General features: G+C 43.2%; 2 protein-coding genes across 2 annotated transcripts; both read right to left on the minus strand.

The window, feature by feature from the left end:
• Positions 1-806: 806 nt before the first annotated feature.
• LOC139217152 (myeloid-associated differentiation marker-like protein 2) lies at positions 807-2,361 on the minus strand. The gene has a single exon (XM_070848444.1). It carries the CDS (start codon positions 2,359-2,361, stop codon positions 1,450-1,452), a length of 912 nt encoding a protein of 303 aa, XP_070704545.1. The 3' UTR covers positions 807-1,449.
• Positions 2,362-6,933: 4,572 nt separating this feature from the next.
• On the minus strand, positions 6,934-13,456 carry notum1a (notum, palmitoleoyl-protein carboxylesterase a). Its single transcript, XM_070848328.1, has 11 exons — positions 12,862-13,456; positions 9,943-9,995; positions 9,721-9,816; positions 9,317-9,377; positions 9,177-9,235; positions 8,975-9,077; positions 8,297-8,488; positions 8,103-8,200; positions 7,812-7,959; positions 7,662-7,709; positions 6,934-7,554 (listed from the first exon to the last, which is right to left on the minus strand). The coding sequence occupies exons 1-11, from the start codon at positions 13,188-13,190 to the stop codon at positions 7,251-7,253; spliced, it is 1,491 nt and encodes a 496-aa protein (XP_070704429.1). The 5' UTR covers positions 13,191-13,456; the 3' UTR covers positions 6,934-7,250.
• Between the last annotated feature and the right edge of the window lie 6,581 nt (positions 13,457-20,037).

Raw genomic sequence — 20,037 nt, forward strand, 5'->3', positions numbered from 1 at the left:
GGGACATTTGACTGACAGGCGGGAGAGCCAATGAGCGTGGATGTTTAGGGAACACGTAACACGTTTAGCCAATCAGAGAATAGTAACAACTTTGGGGGCGGGTTGAGGAAAGCCGAAAAGCCAGTTGCATCAGGTTGTGCTGTAAAGTGTAAACACTATCATCTACTGGCGAAAAGCTTGAAAAGCATGGCACAGACTTTTCTCTGGGGATGGAGACACACGCAAATGTGTCCTGGGGGGCAAATGTTCAAGTTTGTTTTTTCTGTAGTGTCTCCATTGAGGAACTACGTTTCACCCACGTCACCTTAAAACACTTGACAGGTCAGGTAAGCTTGTTTTGAGCTGCTAATTTTTTAGCCAGTGGTTGTAGAGCTCATGGTTTTGTGTTTTCTTAACACTGCACAGGTGACACGCAGCGTAATTTAACAGGTTGCCCTTGTGCACTTACTCATTTTTAAAAAATATAACGCAAATGTAATTTGATGAATAACATGTAGGCTACTCATCTTTAACAATCAACTGTACCAATTTCAGTTTGGATCATAACCTTGCCACTTGAGCCTGCTATCTTCTGAAAGTTGAAAGTGAAGGTTCGGTTAAGAAAGGGTATAGAAATAAAAGAGACCAACAAAACATACTACTATTATTTTATTAAACATGAAATGTAACAGAAACATAGCAAAAGAAGAGATATGGGACTACGTCATTGTGCTTATCACAAATGATCCATTTAACACTGTTGTCAATATTTTGCCTTCAAAAATTCATGTAACATTCAATGGATGACAGGAAAAGCCTAATGAACTTAAACCTCTGGCATTATACGTGAGGACAAGGATACAGGTTGGAAAAACAAATACTGCAAAATGGCTAGAAAGCCTTTGTTCAGTGCACACTGTAAAAAAAAATGTATCTCTAAGAGATATATCATCATCCATTTGAGTGTTTAAATACATTTTAATGCACACATTAATACTTGAATTGATTGTTTAACCTGTGCAAGTCTGACAAAAACACAGTTTTTTTATTCTTAATATTATCCCATACTCCCACAGGTTCGTCCTGTGTGGGGGACCACCAAAGGAATTGGGAGAGGAGGGATGTATTTGATGCTAAGATGGACGTTCCCAGACTTCTCTGTGGACAAAGTTGCTGAGATCAGCTCATCGGCGCACCTGGCAGGCTCTCCCTGGTAGGTCACTGCAGAACTGGAGAAAGGCCTTTGAGTTTGTAGCACGGGGTAATACTGTCAGTTTTACTGCCTACAGGTTCAGTTCTAGATGAATGCTGATAATAAAAAATGTCACACATGCATACAACACCATGAATCTACAGATCCAAGGGAATGGGTCCCTCACAGAGACTTGGCTGTGGGGAGCATGGTGGATGTGGCCTCAAATTGTCTTTATCTGCCCCTGAGGCGAAACAGTCTTGAGTGGGGAGGGTTCTTCAGACAGCAGAGCTGGCGACAAAGCGAATCCTCTGGGAGTAAACGAGATCAACAAAATATAGGATCAGATTGACGTTGGTGAACACCGTCACTACCAGCTTGCTGTCCCAGGGGCAGTCTCCCCGTGGGCAGTCCTCAGGACGTGTACTGGTGCCGTACTTCTTGTCAAAGCTGAAGATGGGCCAGATCAGTGCACTGCTGAGGTAGAGGACCACAGCGAAGAAGGTGTAGATAACCACAAACCGGTCAAAGGGGAACCGCAGGGCAGAGGTCCTCCCAGAAACTGTCAGTATGACCACTATCACAGTGACGGAGAAACACAGGCTGTACACCACCACACAGTACTGGGTGGCGATGTAGAGGTTGTACTCGCTGTCGTTGGCCAGGGCCCCGAAAATAATGCACGCCGCAAAAGCCTGGACCACCTTGAGCAGACCGGACACGGTGGCCATGTAGCCCACCACGGCTCCCGGCTTGGCTCGGGTCAGGAACACCTCCACGCCGTAGGGGAAGCAGCAGACACTGGAGCAGACAGTGACAGCGATGCGATATATTTGGGCTTCACAGCTCTCATCAGAGCATTCTGTTTGGATGAAGTAAACAGGGTAGACCACGGAGGCAGTGATGTACATGAGTGTTGCCAACATGGCGAAGGACACGGTGAAGTTATCCCAAGAAATGGGCATGCACGTGTGGAGCCGCGTGATGTCCAAGGTGAACACAACCAGTGTGACTGCGAAGCAGAAGCACCACACAAACATGCAGAAGGTCCCATAGCTGGCGCTGTAGCCTGCACTGTGGGACACAAGGGCCATTATGGTGCAACCAAGTAGCAGCTGACACATTCGAGCTGCACCTAAAGGTGACAGCACAGCGTCTTTGTTGAGGTAGTGTCCTCCATGAGAATCCATGGTTGTGTTGCCCCTCAGAGCCAGCTGTTGGTCTTGGTGAGATTCTTGACGTCTTTTCTCTGTCCTGGAGTCCTTGCGGTTCTTTCGTCAGAGACCTCACCCTTTCCTTGGTTGCCTTTTATAGAAGGTCCTTAATTACAAATGTCTGCGATTTTTTTTTTTTTTCCTGAGCTTTGTAATTATAGTGGTCCACTTAAGTTACATGTAGAAGTTCAAACTGTAGGAAGTAGAGGATATTTGGTTAAATCTTGAAATAGAATAATAATGTTTTGCAGGTTGTTTTTAAAGTAACATATCTACTTGGCTGCACAAGTCTATAAACTGCGTAGAGTCTAATATCTGTGAATGATATAACACTGGTATCAGTCCTTTTATAGTGTTTAAGAGATTAAGAATTTGATCCTTCTCTTATTCAAAGCTCAGAAATGGTTGGTTTTTCCTTACTTGCTGTCTTCACTGTCTAAGTTGTCCAGTTCACAGTGAAGTAAGGTCCTCTAAAAGTCATATCCAGAGATAAATCTTCCAACAATAGCCCTCTGTGCCGAACAGGTGGACTAGTTTTGCCTTGTCAGTCAAGTTCCATTATTCAATGACTCGGTCCTTGTAGTTTCTTCACTGGCCCTTAACTTCCCGTCAAAATCACTGAAACTGTTGGCTCCCACTGTCGTGCTGTTTCTGTCTCCTTTTGCCTCTTGGACTTGTCTCCCAGTCTTTCTTACTCACACAAACACACACCCTCTCCCTCCCGTGTGTGTCAGTGTGCACTCAGTGGATTGCTAGGGGTGGCTGTTTAAATAAAAGTTTGTGCCGAGCCCAGGGTTACAGGCCTTGCCAGCTCTATAAATAGGGGGTCTATATTCCACAGAGGGGTGGGAGGCTACATGTGGCAGGCAGCATAAGAGTCGTATTTCTAGGGAGCACCCAGAGAGGCTGAGTCAGAGCTCCCTCAGTAAGAAACTGGCATTTATATTCAGTGTAATGACAGGGGAGGGAGGCTAAGACTCCCATTAAAGACAGAAATTACATACAGGTCTAGAGGGATGATTATGATGACAGATTTGAGCGATACATGACAGGGGGAAGTGGAATTAGATTAGTAGTTACTTAAAATACTTCAACCTGTGATACTGGTATGCTGTGATTTTTGATTTACAAAAAGGTGTACAAGGAGATTGTTAGAAAATGCTTTGAAGTTGTCTGTGGTAGCAAATACCATTATGAATACAGAACACACGAATAAGAAATAAGTATAAATGAAATGTTTCTAGATTTGTATTTTATTGGAAATGGCCTAATATCTGACCCCTTATAACTCTTCAGATTATAATCAGATTACTCTAATCAGGCTGCTGTAAACATCATATTTGTATAAATATAAATAATATTGCAATCAGACTCTATCTACATTTTCTTAAAGGGGAATCCCACTGATTTTGCACATATCAGGTGTTAAGGATGACTACTGCACTGTAAAAAAAAGAAAACCTGTCATGGCTCCAGAGAGCTGAAGTGATTGAGTCAGCATCAGTCAGAGCCGAAGACTACAAGCTAGAAAATAAATAAAAAATCTGGGGATGTTAAATTAGTCCTGATAGGTTCTGAAGGTTTTCTGAATATGAGGTTTTGGTCTGTAATGGAGGATTATAAGACACTCTTCGTGCCCATAAAAGACAATTTGTAGTTTTTCTGATGATGTCAGATAATTGTATAAAAAGAAACATTGCCAAATACCTATCTGAAAAAGGGTTCTCCTCGCATCATCCAGCAGTGAGCAGCCGAATCAGGAGCTTCTCAGCTCGAGGACAGCAAACCTCCACTGGGGAAAAAGGGACCTGATTGATTTGAAGCCCTAAATAATGCGCATAGTTTAATTTTCTCTACTGCATCTTCAGCAAAGTCAAAATGGACAAAGAGTAAAACATATATAGTCAACCTAGAGCACAGGTACAATTATCCGTGGTTAATTGGTTTAAGAGGGGTTAAAATCTATTGGATAGTTAATGCAAGGGTGGAAGTTACCAGATTCTGTAACCACATCAGGAACAAAAGACCACAGATTTATATTAAAGTAACATAGATAAAGTCCTGCACCTATCAAGTATAATACATTAGATGAAACATGACAAATTCAGTTCTTTATTTAAGCCAAAGGGCTCAACTATGTTAGGGTGAGAAGTCTCCTCTCTGAGTTAATAACGTCATCTCCCCTAAGAGGGAGATAAACTTTAATGCCACTGCAGAGCAATGGTTCGCCTGTGCACCATTATGATGTTATCAAGCAATATCATACTGGTGTACGTGGATGACATCAGTATGTGGATGTGTAAAGTATTCGGTCTGCCATGAGTTAGAGCTTTGTGCAACAGATTGTTGTTTCTATGGTGTTGTTTCACTTGTAAAGTATTACGTATTTTATATAATCATTCAGCTCGCCTCTGTCACATATTCCTATGACCATGGTATTATCTGTGTATCTTTTCCACAAAGCAATTTAGGATAAAATGTCAACAGAGTTGACAGTGATGATGATACCATAAAAATCTATTAGGGTAATTGTAGCTATATTTAGAATATTTTCACCGCTTTCTTTTGTCATCAGACCCTTTCCAACGGGCAAGCAGTTGCATTTAAGCTACCTGACTCCATTGACAAAAACAATAATCTTACCGCAGAGTTGCTAGTCTACCGCTGCCTGTTACTGTGTGAGTTTGGAAATGAACTAATATGTTAGTTCATTGATTGAGGCAGCAGTAGACCTGCAATTCCTGTGTTCTTTTAGGTAAAATGATTGTTTTTGTCAGTGGAGTCTGGGGCTCTGAAGCCTGCGTAGTCGAAAGGGCTGTCTGTCTGACAGGTAAAGCAGTGCAGATGTTCTAAAAACAGCACACACTTAAACTGATATTTAACCTCACTCACCTTAAAACAGGGACTTACTGCTTATTTTACACTTAAAACTATCAGGAAATTTCTGAAAAATAACAATACCAACACATCGCAGTTCACTTTACCTGCTGTGGAATGTTTCTCGAGCCAAAAACTGCATAAATCTGAGGCTTTAACAAAAAGCCTTTGACTGTCAGTGTGTGTACGCTAAGCCTCATATCTTTTCTCAGATGTGTCAAAATAGTGACAAACATGTTGGGAGCCTGAGGACGCTGTTGACCTAACCTCCTGCTAAAGCTTTGTGTGCTGTGAGCATAAAATGGGCACGGCAATTGTGCAAATACTCCTGATACCGATTCTATTATTACTGCTCTTAATAACAAAAATGATAATAACACAGCAATATTTACCTTGTAGTATATGTAATGTGTCTTTTCTTTTTACGTCTGATACAAAGACATGCAATCAACACAAAGAGAAAAAACAGCAATGTATTTACAATTTACAAAGAATCACTTCTCTGTGAAAATAGCACTTATAAATATGATTTACATAACAAAATAAATATGTAAATTACCAATGTAGCTTGAGTTTTTTTATCTGTTAAAAAATATGTTACAGAATAAAATTAAAATTAGTAATACCTTTCCTTCTCTGGTGTGATGCGAAATAGAGGTCCTTTAAAAACATCTTTTATAAAGACATCATTACATACAACATTGTCATTATATTAAAAAGTGATCTCTATTATGAAATACAAGAAGGGAGTTACAATAGTGAACGCTTGAAAGAACCTATACAAATACTCAAAAAAATATACAATATACCATATTTGTCTCCTTTTAAATGTTCATTGCATTGATCTGAGGATTGCTGAAGTACTGAGGTGATTTAACGTGAACGAGTACCCTACGATCGGGTTGGAACAGTCCTCTTGTGACAATGTGAAAGAAAGAGGTATAGACTAGAAGTAATGGCACTGTGGCGTATGTCTAGGTACAGACAGACCTTAACACGTTTCCAGGTCCACTTTAGCACCACAATCAGTTTTGGGGGAAACAACTACATCATCGTGGGCATCATGGCTTCTTCACAGCTGGCAAAACTGAAAATAAGCCACTCAGATTTCTACACTGACGGGGATGAGTTAGTTCTACAGGGATCTTGTCTCTTAACCCATGATTATCTCAGTAATTGTGTGGAGCGTTGCCTGTCTTTTGTTCTTCAGGACTCTTCTGTTTTGACCATTAGACAGGAATTACATCCAATATTTGTCTGTTTGTGGCTTTCTATTCAGTGGCCTGACTGTGTAAAGAGTGTGTTAATCCAGCCGGTCCCTACACCGTGAGGAGATTAGAGGAGTGTGGTTGTCATTTGTCTCTCTCTATTGTTCTTAAATACAAGATTTCCTTACTGATCCAGTGCTTTCTCACCTTATATGTCCCCGTATCTGCTATGATGATTTCTTTTGTGTGTGTGTGATTAGATGACGTTAGAGCCCAACTAGTTTGCATGAAATCATACCCTTATATACTCTATAGTGACTACATAACAAAGACAGCATCCTTTACGTCATTGTGGCGTTTTCTTTTCTTTTTTTTTTTTAACAATGACTAATTATAATCTATATGGAAGGGTGAATTTAAAAAAAAAAAAAAAAAAAAAACAAAACATCATTGAGCATCCTTAAAACTGGATTACATTCGTGATATTTTTTCTTTTATAAAGCAAAAGATAATTTAGATGGAGAGGAGCAGAGAGTCGTGTGTTGCCCTTGTACTTGTCACCAGTTGTGAGGAAAGGGATTGTGGGACAAATCTAAGCCCCTGTGTTTGGCTGAGGCTTGTACTTAAGTAAACAGGAGGTCAGAGGGGAATCAATTTTAGGTAGAATAGGTTGTAAAGGTGGATGAGTAGTTGGAGGTATCAGGCATGGGAGACGGGCAGGAGAGACCAGCCAGCCTTGCACGCACTTAGCTTGAAGATACTGTGTGTATGTGTGTCCCTTTAGCTGCCGCTGCTGAGCATGCCCAGTAGCTTGCTGGGGTCCATGCCCTGCTGCTGGGCCATCTTCTGCACATCAAAGCCCATGTGCATGAGGAACTGAATGACGTTCATCTCTTGCCCCGTGAACTGGTCTCGGATGGTGGGGCAGGTGGGGTTGCAGTGTGGCCAGGGGCAGCTGTCAATCAGATGCACAGGGCAGCCTTTGGGCGGAGCCTTGTTGTTCCTGTTGTCGTGGAGGCTGCGGTCCCAGCAGTGCAGCGCTCGGGGCAAGGAGGTGCCTTTAACCTGCACGTCGATCCAGTAACTAGAACACAACACAAGGGGGCGCTGTTAGCTCACGAGTGGAAAGTCTCAGTCACAAAGTTCAGTGTCCCCTTACGGTGATTCGCTGGAAAACTCAATCATACTCACTTTCTGGTGATAACTTCATGTGATAGGCACGCTGGAGCAAACATAGCACTAAAAGAAGAAGTCAAAATTAATATATACATATCAATCTGAATCCGTGCAACAATCCTACTTTACTTTCTCCTCCTAAGATGAAGAGACAAGAGGCCTTACGGGACGTCTTTGAGGGTGTTCCTCAGCTCAATGCCCAGGTTTTGGATGTAGCGCCACTGGCCTTCCTGCACAGGCTGCCCTGTTAGCTGGATGTTGTCCACTGTCAACTGGGCCTCATCAAACAGCCACTGAACGACAAACACAGGGCCTGCAAAGGGAGAATTTAGAGAAGAAGATTAATATTGTATATATGTACTCAGACATGTGCCATGTGGATGTTTTGGGCTTGCATGGATATGCTGATAAAGCACCCTGATAGTAACATAGTACAAAATGAGACCCCAGACTCACTTTTTATTGACGGGAAGACTCGATATCCAAAGAAACAGTTCCACTCCTCTCCTTCGTGGGTTTGCCTGCATTTCTCTGGTACCACGCTACCCCAATACCTGATGGGGGAGGTGAAAAGCACAGACAGAACATGAGCTCATCTCATAGCTCATCTCACAAAATCTTTTTATGACAGCGTTCACTGGCTCCCATACTTGATGCCTCTCTTGATGGTCTCAGTGGGAGCACAGCTGACGGCGTCCACACAGTCCGTGCAGTGGTACTGCTTGTTGTCCAGGAACCAGCCGGAATCAGACAGGCCTCTCACTTGTATCCCAGTGTGCCCCAGTCCCTCCAGCAACTCTGCCACATGGTCCACATTCAGAAGGACCCCAGTGCCACCCGCACTGCACACAGAAATATGACGAATATTCTAATTAGTGCCAACGCAGGAATGTAAAAGACATTTTGAATTTGAAATCACAAGCACAATTTCCACACACAAACTAATCTCAGATATCGCCATGTAAATCCAAAATCTGAGGGCAAGGGACAAGATGAAGTGTCAGTGTTCTGGTTTCTGTTTGTAGTCCAAGTACGATTGACCAATCCCATTTGAGCAGGCTTTGGTTGCATTCAGGTAAACTGTCCATGTGGAGAGCAAAAGAGGCAGAATGCAATCGGCTATTAACCTCTGACTACTTTTCATTAGCTTTTCTTCCATTTATCTGCATTGAAATGATTTAACAATGACTATCGCCTGTTAGAGGAAGTCTTGACAAGGAGATGTGTTATCCAGACACCAGAAGACCCGAAACATTGGCCTCTGCCCCCAGAGGCTAAATCATCGTCAAACGATTGCTGATGTGTTCAGAGATTGCACACTAACGTACCTGCTTCCTGCTAGTAGGAGAACTTTGGCGTTGTCCAGACCTTTGTTCAGCAAGTCCTTCACAACCTCCTGAATAATCAGTGACCCCATGAATGCATAGGCACCTACGCACAACACAGAGTAGTTTTTAAACCGTTCTTAAGGCTGCTCTTAAAGAGGATTACTTGTTATTGTGTGTTTGCGATGATTCAGTAATGTCTTACTCTGCTCTGTTTTGGCTGTAGCGCCGCTCCACACATCACTGGAGCAGTACGGGATGAACCTGCACCACCAACATAAAGGTAAGTTAAGCTATGGTTTCAATATTGAGCTTGAATAAACAAACAAACACGAGTCAACTTACACCATGTTGGCATTCCACCAGTGAGGGTTTTCCTCAGGCAGCGGAGACAGGATCCCCGTGCCTGCAAAGACAGATCAACATGTATCATTAGCCATCCTGGCACTCCCAGACACATCCTCTTCTTCATCATCATTACAACATGGATTACAGTTATTACACTGCAATGAGAGAGGGAGGCGTCTCCGCTCCTACAGCAGCGGGCGCCAGGTAGCCCTACACCGCAGCTGCATTATGACGGGTTGTCGGTTGCAATAACACTGCAGATGATCGCAGATACATCCGATCCTTTTAAGTACTGAGACATTACAGGGGGATCTGGGTAATTTTATCGGCATGTTAGCGGGTCAGGATTTGCCACAGGCCACAGGTGGAGTAACAGTGGTGCTTATGGGAGCGATACAGACCTGTTTTAGTTTGGGGCCACTTGGACGAGCTCATCAATCTCCTCATGGTCTCATATCGGCTGTCACAGTTCTCCTTGTTGAAGCAGTACCAGCCGCCTGGACGTATACACACAAAAAACACAACATGGATAATCCTTCACAAGAACTGTGTACAATTCCTTTAATTTGGGCATGAAAGGGGACACATAATGGAATTAGTTAAAATTAGTCCTGAGTACTGACCCTCTAAGAAAATCAGCCATCGCCTGCTGCCTCGAGATTCTTTCAGGTAGTACCTACAAGAGAAAAGACAAAGTGAAGTCAACACATAAGAGCAGCTGTGGTAATTATGCTTGACTTGCATGGAAATATTCAATGTTCTCTCCTCAGAACTATTATATAAACACTGAAAAGTAAGAAGCCCACTGTTTTCACCACCAGCGATGGTATCCAAGCATTAAATATAAACACACACGACGGTAGGATGCTCCGTTACGTTGTCGATGCCTATCTCTAAAAGGTGACAGAAAACAGCAAAAATGGAATCCAGCCACCATAAATACAGCGAGCACACAGGGGAGAACAATGAGCTTGTGTGTGTAGTTTGCACTTAGAAAACCGATACAGTGATCAAGCGGGAGATAAACATCATCCTGCCCCCTATCCTGTTCATGCTGTAGATGCTATTCTTCATGTTTACTGTTGCAGTAATGTACCATCATATTCCCATCACTCTGAGCTCATCATTCCTCAGCAGTGTCCTCACACACAACATGGATAAAATCATGGCTCCCCGCCCATAGGAGTGATGTGATGGGAGATACGGTGAAAAATCATAACTACGTTTGGCCTGTGCAGATGTCAACACACAGTCTGACTTTTGTGTAGCACCCACATATGCCCAAGATAATGACCCACAAATGCACCCTGGATTAAAATGAGAGACGTGTGCCGTCAGCCCACAAGAGTGCAATGCTATCATGATTCTTCAGTGCTGCAGGACGCACTCATGTCAACTGTCTCATCATCCTTCAGTCAACAAGTTTTTATTTAATGTTTACAGCAGAAGAAAAACCACAGATGAGGCAAATTGAAAAATTCTGGTGTGTAAACCAGTTTTATCCATGGAAGCAAAATGCTCCAAATGTGCTTCTGTGATGCTGAAAGATATGTTGTTGTTTTTTTTTTTTTACTCAATCAGTATCCACCCAACTGTACCAATGACTAAACTCAAAAGATTGCCAAAAACATTTCAGTGACTTTAAAGAAAGCAGACTTGGCTGAAGCTCTGAGCTGTTTTCTCAGACACTGAATCACACTTTGGCCGCAGTTAATGTCTTGTGCTATTATTGCGAGGCACAGTCAGTGATGTAGGCTGAGGACAGTGCACTCCACTTACAGCCTCCAAACAACAAAGTGAAGGCGGGCTTGGCAAGCTGAACAAGCCAAGAGGGAAAGGCGCTGCATCAATCCAGTCACTCTAACAAGTGCAATTCCAGAGGATGAATCACACAATTCCACCTTCCCGTCTAGTGAATGAGTTTTCTCCTTGCGTCCTTGTTTATCTGTAACTGTAACAACACCTCGCTGGAAAACACTGTCAGGAGCTGATGGATTAGCATCTCAACTGACAACAGCCACGGTAGTGAAACGGCCATCTGCCAGTAACTGTCCCTGCGCTTGTCCTCATGCTGCGTCTCTAAAGAGCTAAGAGCTTTACTGCGCTAACAGACAGCTCTCTCTGCCACTTTGGGGTTTAACAGGAATTAGACAGGATAGTAAATCCATCAAGAGACATGTATAGCAAAACCCATTTTAGTCACTTCTGCCCACCACTGAACTGGTCCCAGATAAGTTCTTATGCACAATAGCAGACAGTCATATATCATCAAGCCTGTGGCATGGACAACATTAACAGTTAAGCATCTATATAATACTGGAAAGTCCAAATAATAATGGCTACGCAACATAGTAATGATTCAACAGTGCTTTTCAATGTGGCTCCATTAGTGGTAAATGAAGGGCATGTCATTTAAATGCTGTTCTTTTATTGTGGTAAAGTTGTGTAACATTTGAAAACTTTATTCTCGTGATGCAGAATAATATAGCTGAGACATATTGGGGCTGTGGTTTTTTAAAGGCAATTACCATGTATGAATATGAAAAATTACACCCTTTACACCTTTTGTCATAACTCATCATGTAACAAGGAGTTTAACCCACAGTCCACAGTTTATCTTCCTGCAGCCAAATGGAATAGAAATGTCTGTACAATGTTTATGTATTAAATAGTAGGAGAGACAGTGGATCTGTCTGATATTAATATGCTTTTAGTGCCATGGCTTATCCCGCTTCAGTAGAGAAATCATGCAGGCTTTCTTAGTGCCAAATGGATTTCTGCTTAACAATAATGTCAACGTGGATTGCAAACAAAATGTAGTGATTCATTGTTTACCTCGTGGACAAATAGACTTAAAGTAATTTAACCGGAAACGAACTCTAAGCTATTGGGAGTGAATGACAGCGAATTTTACACGTTTTTTCCAGAAGCCAAGTGGAGAAAAACAGGCTGTTAAACGGTGTGTGTGAGAGCACAATTCAACAGAATGCGCAAAAGGGTGCAGAGAAACAAACAGACAGAGAGGGATGGGCGGGGGTCTGAAAAGTTAAATCTAAACTTTCTGCAGAGCAAATCCTGCATTCTAATTTGAAGCAAAGGAAATGAAGCGTAGGCCATGTGGCTATCCGCAAATTTCACGCTTCGCTGACGCAAAGCAGCTGTCCATCTTATCCCGGCTGAAGCATATTCTGTCCTGGAGCTTTGCTATCTTTTTCATCTAGTTGTTTTTTCATTGTCAGCATTTAAATGTTTTAAGGGTCGAAAGCCAATTTTGAACTTTTGCAATAAACAAGTCCGGATAAATGAGAACTTGTTTTTCTCCATCGAGGCCAGCATTGTTGTCCTCAGGCCGCATACATGTGGGCTGCTACGGTTAGCAGGATGACCAGCAGGACGGGCTGCGCCCCGCTGAAGCAAAATAACAGCTCCTACTAGCTCCAGGGTGCACTGCTGCACAGCTGACCCTGCTCTGACCCGTGATCCAATCACATGGGAATCCTGATTTATCTCACTGTACATGTGCATTCTCATTCGGTACGTACCCCGCGGGACTCCCGTCGTTGCAGGTGACTGATGTATTCTCCAAAAAGTTCAGCTTCATGTCGTAGTCGAGCTTCTGCGCCGAGCACGGGTAGAGGGATTGCGCAAGATTCTTCACCTGTGTCATGAAGTTATCCATGTTCTCCTCCACGGCGGTGAAATCCAGAGGGAAGCTCTCCGTGGTGTCACCCCGGTCCGCCCGGTATGTGGGAGGAGGTGGTGCGCGTCGTGGCTGTGGGTTGCGGCCACCCCGGAACCTCCGTGCGCAAAGAGCTCCGGACTGCATCAGCACCAGCAGCAGCACTGATGAAACCATTCTGATCGCTGTCATCTTATCCCCGTGTCTTATCCGTCCTCCAAATGCAGCGTCTCGCCCGGGACACGCACAGTTTCACTGATGGAACTGAGAAAGAAACGACAATTACGCACGGTTTCAAAGACGCAGTTGTCATCCGCTCCCAGAAACGCGTAAAATTAAGGTCAACTAAATTTAAAGTCCTTTAAGATCAATCGCAGTCGTCCGCTGAATTCTCTGGATGTATCTCAAACTTTCAAAGAAAGCGCCTTCAACTGTTTGCCAAGTTGTCTTGTACAACTCAAGCGCTGCTGGACCGGGCGCACAAGCTTGAACGACAACACTTGTGCCATGCTCTTGTATTTTATTCAAACTTTCCCCCCTTGTTTGTCCGTCCAGCCAATCGCAGGAGCGGGGCAGGACTCAGGGCATGATCAAGCGTGGCAGAGTACCCCCCCCCCCCTTCTTTTTAATTTATAGAGGGAAAAAATGTCCATGCGTTGGTTCTTTTGATCCACGAAGTTTTATTTGATGTGGTAGTTTTTATTGGCCTTGAAATGCCCATTTCCCATTCCACCACACATTTATGAAGTGAGAATACGCATCTTGTTACACACTCAAGTGGGAAAAGACCAAACATGATCAAAACTTGTGCAGAGTTCCAACAATATTTGCTATTTTAGGACAGTTAATCTCAAGAGATTTTATAAGAATAAAGGAAGCTTGTTACTATTATTGTTATTGTTACTATTATTATTGTTATTGTTATTATTCACTATTTTTAAGGCAAATAAAAGAATGATATTGCTCAGTATCATCCTCCACCCTAGAAAAAACACATACGTCTTTTTAAGAATCACTTCCAGTTCTGACTAGTGGAGTTGCTCATGTTTTCTTAAGGTTTAGAAAAAGAGACTTGGACACTTGTTTTTTTTTTTAAAATCCAGACGGGGCCTCCAAAGATCAAAGCAGCCATCACTCTTTCTCCCCCCTCATCTTGCCTCCTCCCTCCCACTTCAGTCTCTTCCAAACGTTCCTGGTCTACTGTATATTTTAAGTCGAGCAGAGCATCCTGATGGGAAGCCAGCTCTTTAGCACAGGAATGCCTTGTTACGGTTGAGGTAGGCTTCCCTCGAACAACCTCTCATTTTAAGGACACATTTAAGTTTAAGTGCAGCCCTCAAACCAAAAGCGATTATTCATCAATGTGACACTTCATGGTGGTGTTTTGGTGACTTTTGTTTTTGATTCATTCTTACCATGTGAAACAGACATTGTAACTCAGCTTAGTTTCAAGGGGCTGGACATGCAGGAATAGCTGACAAATGTGATGCCACTAATGCATCTTTTACAGTTCTACTTGCTCACCAGTACATATTTGTATGAAAGCAACAAGCTGCTTACTCAAGAGCAACTTAAGGGGAGTTTCTGCAAAGCACAGATTGAGGTAGCTTATTAATATCGTCTTATTGATGCAGTGTCAGTTTTACTTTATCTTCATTGTAATGAGAGACAGGAGTTCAAGTTCTGTTTGAAATCTTACTCTTTAGGGACTGTGACTTTTACAAAGTTGTGTCAGTCAGATAGTGTACTCCTAATCAATTTGAGGTCAGTTCGATCAGTTTTCCTCAAATTATTACGCATCCATGTTTTTAACAGTTAGTCAAAATGGTTTTCATTTTTGTATCTTGAAAGAAGACACCATATATCCAAAGTCGATAATAAATCAATCAATAACTCAGCCAGAAGGAACAACTTTGGACATTTAGGACGATGCTCATGTATGCCCTGAGAAGAACAGCATCATAACTGTAAAACGGCTGTCGGAAAGAGAAGCCCTAGCCCCACGGTTAATCAGTATGCCTGAAGGATGTCGGACCGCACTGAGCCAGGTAAGATGGATATGAAGTCACCAGTGGGACTGATGGTATTCATTGGGAACTTCAAACAGATGCTTGTATAGATTAAAACATGTGGTAGGGCCCAGGAGGAGAGGCTCTGTCACAGATTGAGCCTAGTCACTTTGACCCATACCTCCCTGTTTTATCACACGTCATCCCCAAATATGTAACCCTTAAATCACTCGCAGATGGACGCTGGCCTCTGACACACACTCTACCATGAGGAGATGCCCCGGCGGTGTGTCGAAACATCCTCTGGCCCAAATGAGTGAGAAGTGTGAGCTGCAGATGGCTCGCACTTCGAATCATCTAAACGCGTAGATTCAGAGAGGGAACGTGAGGGATCCTGCGTTAAAATGACCTGACCGTGTGATGATGGAGACAGAGTTAGAAACACTCTTTAGCTTTGCTACTGTTGGTGCACAGTGGTTTGTTCTCTACTGTGCACCTTGTTTGAACTCCAAGCGTTAAGCCTTTCTGGCTTTCACTGATAATTCTCTCTCTCCTTTTTTCTTTGCCTCCCGTCGTCTGCATGTAGCGTAGACACAAATTTAACCATGCAAGTCCGAATGGATTAATCCTCGATCTAGGTCATTTGAAAATGACCCAGCTGTTCTGATGGCAGTCCCTCAGAAGTGCCCCTCTGGCTCCCGTAGCCCCCGTAGCCCCCACCCTGACTCCAGGCCTCCCTGTGAAAGTCAAAGCCTGTCTTTCATCTCCGATCAGTTGCATGTGCCCTCACAGATCCACAGGTTTTACTGCTTAAGTCTGGGCTGGCAGCATTGATCATGTGACCGTGGCCTGCCTGGCGTTTAGACACATCATAGCTCTGTGAGCGCTCTCCATCTGCGCAGCCTGCCAGTTCTGCTCACACATCCCCATCGTCCGTCTCCCCATGCCTGTTAGTTTTGATTTGCACATGCTGTTGTCGAGGGTCCATCCGTGATCATCAAATCCTGCTAGTTGGAACTGTTAGGTCAGGTTACATCAAAGAGATCAGGAGGGATCAGCCTCTTGAAAGGGACAGGCTCTGGCTCACATCATCAGAAACAGGTGGAGGTCCTCATTGGAAGAACAAAGGAGAGATCACCATCTATAAAACTTTTATATTCATAGAAGAGTTTCTTTAAATTCCTTTAAATTGCCACCCTCTCCTACACAAAGCGCAAAAACTGCACAGCACCAGCATAAAACATATGATATCAGGTTGGGGATTGTGGGACTCAACCGCAGCATTAAATCCCATGAAGGTCACAACAGCAAAGCCTGTGACTTAGTGGTATTATGCCACAAAGTGTTTAAGTGTGGAAATCTGCTAAAAGCCAGGACAAAACTGGAACTGGAAATGTATGGGATACGACTCAGGTGTTACGAATTAGTTGAAAGGCTGTTGAGAGCGTCAGAGGTTTGTGTTTAATGTTGTAATTTTACTCGTGCTGCTAACATTTCTCTTCCGGCTTTTCTAAGAAACAAAAACTCAACAATTGACATTTTGTTCATTGCTTGTCAGCTTGGTAAGTGTAGAGCCAAGATACAGCACTGAAAAAAGACATTGATTTTAATAATACTTCTATTAACAAGTTGATCTGACTGTAATCTCACAGCGCTTTGACATTTTAGGTAATCCGCCCCTGAGAAAACCTTTTGAGCTTCAGCTTCTGTTCTGTGTCACCTTGAGACAAGCCTCCGGAAACAGGTCCCCTTAATTTCATGTCGAAATTATTGTTTAAAACCCAAAACAAATATGTACAGAGATTTTGGGTGTTAACACACTGTAGAGTTCCTTTCATGTCTCCCCACCACATGTTCCTGATATTACCCAGAGAATCAGTAAACAACCTTGATCCTGACTTAAGTCAAGAAGTGCCATCTAAGATGTGGATGTAAATAGGGAGTAAGAGAGGGTAAGAGAGGCAGGAGACATCTGTCGAGCAGGCTCTCATTTCGTAAGAGGAGGCCGTCTATTGGTTACAGATGATGCCCTGTTTGATAAAAATGAACTCTTTCAAGATAGGACAGCTTGCATTAGGGGTCTCTCTCTGGCACCAAGGGGTAATCAAACAGTTCATCTGACAGGTCAGCTGTTTGTTGTTGATCTTTCATCTGAATGATGGGCACAAAATAGCTGCTGTTGCCTGTAAACATCTCTGTCACGTCACTCATGCTAGGAAAGATGGATGTGTGTGTCTGTCAGGGTGGGGGTACATGCATGTTTTGCGTGTTTGCCCACATGTGTGTAGGAATGTGTGGGTGTACGGGGGTCGAGTTGAGTGAGGTGGACCCAGCTGTCTTGGAGGTACCGCTGCGTGAGCGTGCGGCCTTCCTCCAGGAGTTTTCCATTCATGCCTTGTGCCTGAATCACCCTTCGCAATGCCCTCTGCCAGGTAGACGGAGGAGGGAGCAGAGACCGATTACCATTCAAAACCCGCTATTATTATCATCAGAGAGGCGGCAGCCCTCCTTCACTGCGCTTATTCTCATCTCCGCCGAGACAGAAGGGGAATTGGGCTCTTTTGTCTCGGAAATGTTTATTTATGCCACAGATTTGCCAGAGGACATGGAAAAGCCCTTATTAAAGGTCACGACAGTAGAGCCAAAACACATTAGTCATTTTCGGTCCTTTAACCTGGTAGTCTCTCTGTGGGAATTCTTTTGAAGTCCACACCCTGCTGTAAAACATGGTCATTATTCAATTATGCGAGAGCTGTGAAATAGTTTTGAGACTGTATGGCCTTAAAGAATCAACACAAGACGAGTTTTTAAAATTTTGTCTTATAAAGGAAACAAATGTGAAGGAGAGCAAGTTGTTGTGATCTAACATGAATCTAATGTTCAATCCAAACTCTTGGTGCCAGTTTTTCAGACTGGGATTAAGACTAGTCCAGACTAAAGGCAAAAATCCCTGGAAATATATATTGGAAGGCACCATAGTCTTGGACTAGACTTAATCCCTGTCTGGGAAATCGGCCCATAATGTTGTGAGTACACGGTATGCGCTTCTATCCACAGAGCCACTGGGACACCATTAGCCCATGGTATGTGCCTCATTATTTTTGACACTCTCTTAACACCAAGCAGCCGTTTTCTTTTATCCTCTCAGCAAGAAGATGAAGCTACTGTAATCAAAGAAGACAATGATCAGTGCCAGCCTCTTGGCCTGGCCTGGTACCTGCTTTGATGTCATATTTTGGTGTATAGTGGGCTGTGGCCCATGCCAAAGAGCACCCATAGTCGCCAACTGTCTGACAGGCTGCCTTTCATCAGAATGACATCACTGTGCTACTTGATTACTTTCCATGGGCTCTTCCAGGCCTGGGAATTTTCTCCCAGGAATCTGAAATCATCATCCCTGCCTTTACACCCTTTGTCTCACAATAAAAGAAACACACATCTGAGCCACACATAAGCTTGTGTGACATACATACAGTATGTGTATTCATAACTAACAGTGAACTAACTGTTAGTACTGTGAGGTATTTGCCTTTCTGCAGGAAGCGTATCTGAAGACACGTTCAGTTTCCCTTTTTAAAGGCAGGGTCTGAAAGACAGATACATGTGGGCTGAAAGACTAGAAAGAGTAGCTGGATTTTGAAAGTCTCCACCCAAAAAAATCCCATCTTCCCTTCCTCCAAAGCCACTCCCCCACAACACATGAACTTGCACTGGCTAACTACTGCCAGTGGACGGGTCCACCGTGGTGATGAAGACGGGCCGTCATTCATTGTGTACACAACCTCTGACTGACAGGCTGTCTTAGCTTTTATAGTCTGACAAATAAACAACTCTGTTAAATGCTCCCATCATAGAAGCACAAGTAAAATTGTGGCCATGAACGTAACGTTAACTTTAGCTCATGGTTACTGCTCACTCAGATCAGAGGGTGTGCGTTACGTTTAACTCACTAAACTACGGTTTGTTGTACTCAACGGCGGCTCTGTCTTGTTCTTCAGCTCAACAGGTGTGTGCTTCGTACTGGGTAACTTGTGACGGTAATTTGGGCCGGATTATCTGTGAGTGTTTAGCTCGCTGGCCTAAACAATAGCTCTGATGCCTTGTTTTAGACTCTGGACATGTACAATGAGCACATGATGTGCAGACAGGTCGGTTTACTACAAGCCTGTGACAGCCGCAGATACTAGATTTTTGATTTGTTGATTTCTGTTGGGTTATTATGAGAATATCGACAAATTTACCAAAAATGCTTCTAGAATAAGTTACATAAATTGCATTTAATAAAGTGTTCGTTGTGATTCCTGTGAAACCACATGGAGCTCAGAAATATTAATAAACAACATGAAGAAACATGGAAAATAAAACCAAGTGTACACATTGCCATCTTTCAACTCAACACTTTCCCTCCCTCAATTTTGCCTCCAACGGGGGAGAGAGCAGTGATAAATTACAAGGTAGAACCTGAAGTGTTTGCTTTTTGAGGAAACTGAGGAAACTGCCATGTAAGGTGGATGTTTATAACCAACTTCACTGGCTGGCAGCGCTGTTTCTCTGCCCAGCGTCAGCTTCACAGGAAAGCTGTCTGTCTTCACCTGTAGGTCAGGAGCAGACTGCCTCTCCTCCCCACATCATACGCGCTCTCCTGTAGATGCCCTGAGGATCAAGAGGTGTCTGTGGGCCCCTGACCATCCTCTGACTGGAAACTAGAGTTTAGGATTTTCAAAAGGAAAAAAGTTTCAAAGGATTAGAGAGTGTTTGTTTATTCTCAGCAGAGAGGATGTAGAGAATGACTGAATATCTTCAAGCGGCTGAAGTGGGATAGACAGTACATAACTCATGTGGCTGCCAAGCACGCACTGTTCTTTGATGTATTCAGATGCATACAGCACATATCCTCTTACAAACGCCAGTAGGTATAATTATCATTGTGTGATCTAATTAGAAACAGTTAATTTAACCGAGATAGAATGCTATTTCCTACAAAGCCACCTAAGCCATTGAAATCTGGATATCTTCCCGCAAAGATCCCA

This window comes from Pempheris klunzingeri, chromosome 17 (genome assembly GCF_042242105.1).
Source record: "Pempheris klunzingeri isolate RE-2024b chromosome 17, fPemKlu1.hap1, whole genome shotgun sequence".
Lineage (NCBI taxonomy): Eukaryota > Metazoa > Chordata > Actinopteri > Acropomatiformes > Pempheridae > Pempheris > Pempheris klunzingeri.